This window comes from Chlorella variabilis, assembly GCF_000147415.1.
Source record: "Chlorella variabilis unplaced genomic scaffold CHLNCscaffold_6, whole genome shotgun sequence".
Taxonomy (NCBI): domain Eukaryota; kingdom Viridiplantae; phylum Chlorophyta; class Trebouxiophyceae; order Chlorellales; family Chlorellaceae; genus Chlorella; species Chlorella variabilis.
In genome coordinates this window covers 1,703,234-1,709,158 of record NW_005435082.1, presented here as the reverse complement: position 1 = coordinate 1,709,158, position 5,925 = coordinate 1,703,234, and the positions used below count along the sequence as shown (strand labels likewise).

At 68.7% G+C, this 5,925-nt stretch overlaps 2 protein-coding genes across 2 annotated transcripts; one reads left to right on the top strand and one right to left on the bottom strand.

Moving 5' to 3' along the window:
• Positions 1-1,178: 1,178 nt before the first annotated feature.
• CHLNCDRAFT_143910 (hypothetical protein) lies at positions 1,179-2,859 on the bottom strand (the record flags this gene model as incomplete). Its single annotated transcript, XM_005849140.1, has 4 exons — positions 1,179-1,412; positions 1,580-2,013; positions 2,160-2,540; positions 2,679-2,859. 4 exons carry the CDS (start codon positions 2,857-2,859, stop codon positions 1,179-1,181), a joined length of 1,230 nt encoding a protein of 409 aa, XP_005849202.1.
• A 305-nt stretch (positions 2,860-3,164) lies between these two features.
• On the top strand, positions 3,165-5,757 carry CHLNCDRAFT_34933 (hypothetical protein; the record flags this gene model as incomplete). Its single annotated transcript, XM_005849342.1, has 10 exons — positions 3,165-3,205; positions 3,378-3,550; positions 3,711-3,797; positions 3,941-3,983; positions 4,163-4,251; positions 4,501-4,674; positions 4,829-4,920; positions 5,097-5,161; positions 5,386-5,453; positions 5,626-5,757. Exons 2-10 carry the CDS (start codon positions 3,428-3,430, stop codon positions 5,755-5,757), a joined length of 873 nt encoding a protein of 290 aa, XP_005849404.1. The 5' UTR covers positions 3,165-3,205; positions 3,378-3,427.
• Between the last annotated feature and the right edge of the window lie 168 nt (positions 5,758-5,925).

The window sequence follows — 5,925 nt, the reverse complement described above, 5'->3', positions numbered from 1 at the left end:
AGAAGGAGGGAGGCGGACGGGCACCGTGGCCCGCCCGCGGCCAGCCGCCGCATGCTCCCGGGTGGCCCCCCCGCCCCGCGGCGAGGCCCCGAGCCAGCCCCGCCCCCACCTTGGCACACAGCTCGGTGATGCTGTCCAGCCCCGCCTGGGTCTTGGGCAGCACGGCCATGGAGGCACGCACATCGCGCAGCCGCGCAGCCTCGTCGCCGCCGCCGCTCGCCTCGCTGCCGTCGTGACCGTCAAAGGGGCCGAGGGTGGCGGGCTCCGGGGCGAGAGGGGCGGCCGGCGCTGCGACGGCCGCGTCGCTGGCGCTGCTGGTTCCATCGGCACGCTCGGCGATGCCTGCGGGAGGCTCTGCTGTGGCCAGGCCCTCTGCCCCCATGCTGTCCATTGTGAAAAGGTTGGGGCGGGGCTGGCCGCCGTCGACGTTGTCGTCATCGGCGTTGGAAGCGCGAGAAGCGGGCGGCGGCGGAGGCGCTCCCTTGGCTGCTGGGGCCTGGAGGCAGCACGTGTCAGGTTACACAACAAGCACAGGCCGAGGTTGAGGTCCCTCAACCTTGGAGGAGTCTGCACGCTCAGTCAGTCAGTGCACAAGCCTTCTCGGTCCAAGGGTTCCCCCCTGGCCCGGCCCCACCTTGTGCCTGCCCCACCATCCTGCAGGCTGGCACCATCCTGCAGGCTTGCTGCCACATGCACCCATGCTGTGTGCCTGGCTCAGGGAATTGGCTCAGGGAATTGGCTCAGCCGCACAGCCTTGGGGGGCTGGGGAGGGCATGGCACAGCTGGATAAAGCGAGAGAGATTGAGCAGGGGTGCCACCATGCTCTTGGCTGTTCTCCCGCCCCCGCCCAGCGGGCGCCAGCGAGGCGGCCTTTCATGGCGCCCACCTGCGCTCAAATCGTCCTGCGTTCCAGGGCTGAAACATTCCCGGCAGCCTCGAAGCTGCGCAGAGATATCCCGAGACTCTGTGACATGGAGCGGCTGGTGGGTGGCGGCAAGGGAGCGGCAGAAGCTGCAGAGTCCCGACCCCGCTCTCGTGGCGATGGGGGACCTGTGCTGAAGAATCGTGCTGCCCGCCTGTTGACATGTCAGTACCGACCATGTCTATCATCATGCACATCAGCAGCAGGGCAGGCGCCCAGGAGCAACATGTGAGCTGCCGCCGGCCCCCGCGCTCCATCACGCCGCCGCCCTGGCCGCAGCGGGCCCGCTGGCCGCCAGCATGGCCGCCACAGCCTGCCCTGCCGCCCGCCCGCTGCGCCAGGCCGCCTCCACGCTGCTGCCGGCCGCCACGTCGCCGCACAGCGCCAGCCGTTGGGCAGGCAGGAGCAGGAATTCGGCTCCCAAGGGCTGCGCCACAAAGGCGCGGCCCCAGCGCTGCGCGTGGCAGTAGGCGGGGTCGGGCAGCGGGCCCTGCAGGCGGGCGTCGGCGGGTGCTGGTCAGTGCGAGGGGAGTGTGTGTGTGTGTGTGTGGTGGCGGGCGGCGGCGCCTGTGCAAAAGGCGCCCCCTCCCCAGCCGATCATTCCCAAGGGCGATGGCTGCCGGGCAGTAGCATCCACCCCACCCCACCCTATCCCACCTGGAGGAGGGGCTGCATGAGGGCTCGGAAGTCGGCCAGAAGCTCTGCCGCCACCGCCCGCCTGTAGCCGTCGGTCTGGGGCACCAGCTTGCCATCCAGCATGAGCGGGTGGCGCTCCAGCAGCTGCTGCGTGCGCTGCGGGCTGGTCAGCGCCACCCAGCACTGCGGCGCGCCACCGCCGCCGTCGGCAATCGGCCGCCCTGGCTTGCTGCTGTTGCAGGCCACCCACTGGAAAGCTGCTGCGCTGCCCCTGCTGGTGGTGGTGGTGGTGGTGGGATCCATGGTGGCAGAGTCAAAGGGGACGCCCGGCAGCGGCTGGTGAAAGGCCGCCATGAGCGCGAAGCAGGCCTGCGGGGCCGCCGCCTGCGCGCTCCTTGCCAGCTGGGCAAGCGAGGTGGACAGCTGGTCGATGCCGCTGACGTGGCCGGCGCTGCCTGCAGAGCGGCCAGCCGGCGGCGGTCCGGGGAAGGGACGAGGTCGGGCAGCAGACAGGGTGCAGGTGCAGGCCCAGCCACAGCAGGGGCTGCCGGCAGGCGGCACCTGCGGCCTGCCCGCTGCCGTGGCCCGCCCGGCAATGCACCTGGGATCAGCGGCATGGCATCGGCCAGGATGACGGCATCAAAAGAGCCCAGGTCTTGCTGGTCTGCTGGCTGAGGGGGTTCCCCCGCCGCGGCACGCCCCTGCCGGCTGCCCCTCAGCTGCCACTGCATGCCGGCGCCGCCGCAGCCGCCGCTGGTGCGTGTCACTGACTGCACGATGCATCCCGATTGCACCTCTGCCGCCCCCAGCTGCTCCTGCAGCTGCCGAGCCATTTGTTGGCAGAGCGCATTGTTGGTTGGAGTGCCGACGTAGAGCGGCAGGCCGGTGAGCGAGCCACAGAAGCCGCTGCTGCCGCCGCCGCCGCCGCCCCTGCTGCCGCTGCCGCCGCTGCTGCTCGTGGATAGCAGCTCAAAGGTGCCATCTGCACGAGCAGCAGGCAGGCAGTGACTCTGATGGATGCATTGTGGGTATCCATGGGCCAGCAGGCTGGCTTGCAATTGCAAATGTGGGCCAGGCCTGCCAATTTCAGCAGATGACGGGGAGCACCGGCAGGGCGCACCCTCTGTGCATATGCGTCCGTGCCGGCCGCGCCACTCCTGCACCACTCCGGATGCCTGCCACTCTTCCAGCTGCTTGCGAAAGTCGGGGCTGCGGGCCGTGAAGAATTGGGCGCCTGTGTCGAAGCTGAGGGCCTCGAACTGACGCGACGCCACCCTGCCGCCGGCGCCCCGCACGCCCATGTCAAACACTGTCGCAGCCACGTCGTGTTGTACCAGGGAGTGAGCTGCGGACAGCCCAGCCACTCCCCCACCAATCACAGCACAGCGAGGCGGAGGTGCTGGTGGGGCAGTGGAGATGGTGGCCTTTGCAAACCCCGCCATCGACCTGGAAGCAGCGTGCACGGACTGGCGCATGCTGCCGCGAGATCGGAGCAATGGGTCGATGGTTGAATTTGCGACAGGTGGCTCTGCAAGTGACAGCAGGGCACCGCCCTGGAAAGTCCTGATCTCGGCGTTTGGGCTGCTCGACGGCTTCCAGGGCAATACAAGCACCCATCAGCGGCCTGTGCCTGCTGCAAGGACACAGGCAGGTCGGGGCCGGACCTCGATTTGCGCCATGCCACTGTTACCGCTCTCGCGCTTGGCGTTGCATGCTAACAGCGTGATAATCAATTGCATGACCGCTCATTCCCCATTGCCGCCGTTCCGTCCACCTGCATTGCAAGTCGGCTGAGCCAGACGCTGCCCCTGGCCTGCAGGTCGCGCCCCAGCGGCAGCAGCAGCAGCGGTGGCAGCAGCAGCGGCGGCGATGGCGGCGCCTGAGGAGCAGATGGCGGCGCTGTCGGTGGGCGATGGGGCGCCGCCGGCGGAGGGCGGCAAGCCCAAGAAGGAGAAGAAGCCCAAGCAGCCCAAGCCTGACAAGCCCAAGCAGGTGGTATTGCGCTTGGATGGAGCCGGTGGCGGGAGCTGCACCGAACCCGCGGCCCTGCTTCTGCACACCGGCACACCGCCAGCCGCAAGGGCTGCAAGCTGTGGGCGCAGCACCAGCAATGAGAGAGCGCCGAGGCGGGCCGGCCTGGTGCGTGCCGCAGGGCGAGGGCAAAAACGAGAAGAAGAAGGAGACCAAGCTGGGGCTGACCGCCAAGAAGGACGGCGACTTTGGGGAGTGGTTCTCACAGGTGCGGCGCTTGCCCCGCCCGGGCCAGGGCTGGGCATCGCAGGCAGGGAGAGGAGCCTGGCGGTTTGTGATTGCCTGCGCAGCAGGGACAGCAGGGCACGGCCACCCGCTGAGCCCGCCCATGCCCTACCCGCCCGGGCGCAGGTGGTGGTGGAGAGCGAGATGATATCCTATTATGACGTGTCGGGTGCGCTGCGGCCTGCTGCGCACGCTGTGCCCGCTGCGCCTGCCACGCCGTGCCGCTGCCGCCCGTCCACGCCCTACTCGGCCCCGCCTTGGCGCCGCTTGCCCTTCTCGTGCACATTCACCGCCTCTCACGCGCACCTCGCGTGCGCATCGACCTGCCCTCCGCTCTGCCCAACGCAGGCTGCTACATCCTGCGCCCCTACTCCTTTGCCATCTGGGATGAAATCAAGAACTGGTTTGACGCTCGCATCAAGGAGCTGGGGGTGCAGGTGCGGCGCCCGGGGCGGCGCGTGTGTGGTGCCAGAGGGCAGCGGCAGCTGCAGCAGCATGCAGCGCCACCACGCCGACTCCAGTCGGCGCGGCGGCGATGGTGGAGCCAGAACCGCAGGCTGCCGGGGCGGCGCCCAGCATGGCGAGAGCCTCCCTCGTCCCTCGTCCCTCTCCCATCCCCACCCCACCTCCTCCTCGTCCTCCTTCTTTCTTCCCTCCCCTCCCCTCCCCCCCCCCCCCCCCCCCAGAACGCCTACTTCCCGCTGTTCATCACTGAGGATGTGCTGATGACTGAGAAGGAGCACGTGGAGGGCTTTGCCCCCGAGGTGGCCTGGGTGACGCGCAGCGGCAGCAGCGAGCTGGAGCGCCCCATCGCCATCCGCCCCACCTCGGAGACGGTGATGTACCCGTACTACGCGCAGGTACGGGTGTACCGCATGTACTGCTGATGATACTGCCACTTGCACCGCTGCCGTCGCGTGTACGAAGCCGACTGCTGTCTGGGGCCTGCCGCACCTGCCTGCAATGCTCACCTGCCCCCGCGGCCGCCCCGTCCCGCCCTACTCCTGCCTTCAGTGGATCCGTAGCCACCGCGACCTCCCGCTGCGCCTCAACCAGTGGACCAACGTGGTGCGGTGGGAATTCAAGCACCCCACCCCCTTCATCCGGTGAGCAGCTGGCAGGCAGCACATGGCGCGCAGCAGGTGCTGGCCGGCCGGGGCAAGGGCCGTTCAGCGCAGCGCGGCGTGTGTGTGCACCTGCCGGCCTGGCGGGTTCCTGCCTCTGCCCCAACGGTGTGCCTGCTCGCCTGCCTGCCTGCCTGCCTGCCCCCTGTCCCCCGCAGGTCTCGTGAGTTCCTGTGGCAGGAGGGCCACACCTGCTTTGCCACCAAGGAGGAGGCAGACACGGGTGGGTGGGAGGGAGGGAGGGAGGACCTGAATCTTGTGGCACATGGGTGGGGAGTGAAAGAGAGCTCGTGGCATCGTAGCGCTGCTGATGCAGCACATGCAGGCTGGAGACTGGGCACGTGCTGTGCACGCCCCGTCCTTCCCTCCCCCTCCTGGATGTCCGCTGCCCAGCGTGGGGTTGCTTTCAAGCTGCCGCCACACCACCGTACTGCCCATGTACCGCAGAGGTGTACCAGATCCTGGACCTGTACCGCCGGGTGTACGAGGAGCTGCTGGCTGTGCCCGTCATGAAGGTGCGGCTGCCCGCACGCACCAGGCTGTGGTGCCCGCTCCTTGCCGATTAGCCTTGCTGCCCCCACTCTCCCATCCTCCGAGCACACACACACACACAGACACACACACACACACACACACGCACCTGCGCTGCCCGGCCTCCGCCTCCGCCTGCTCCTTGGTCGCCCACAGGGCGTGAAGAGCAGCAAGGAGAAGTTTGCGGGGGCGCTGTACACGACGACGGTGGAGGCCTTCATCCCTCAGAACGGGCGCGGCATCCAGGGCGCCACCTCGCACTGCCTGGGACAGAACTTCTCCAAGTGAGCGCGTGTGCGTGTGCGTGTGCGTGTGCATGTGCATGTGCGTGTGCATGTGTGTGTGCATGCGTGGCAAAGGTCGCCAGCCCTCAGAACGTGAGCGCGATTGCGCGGTCGCGGAGCTGGCCCCCGCCCGAGAGCCGCTCTCGTCGCCATCGCGCGAGTCCCCTCTGAG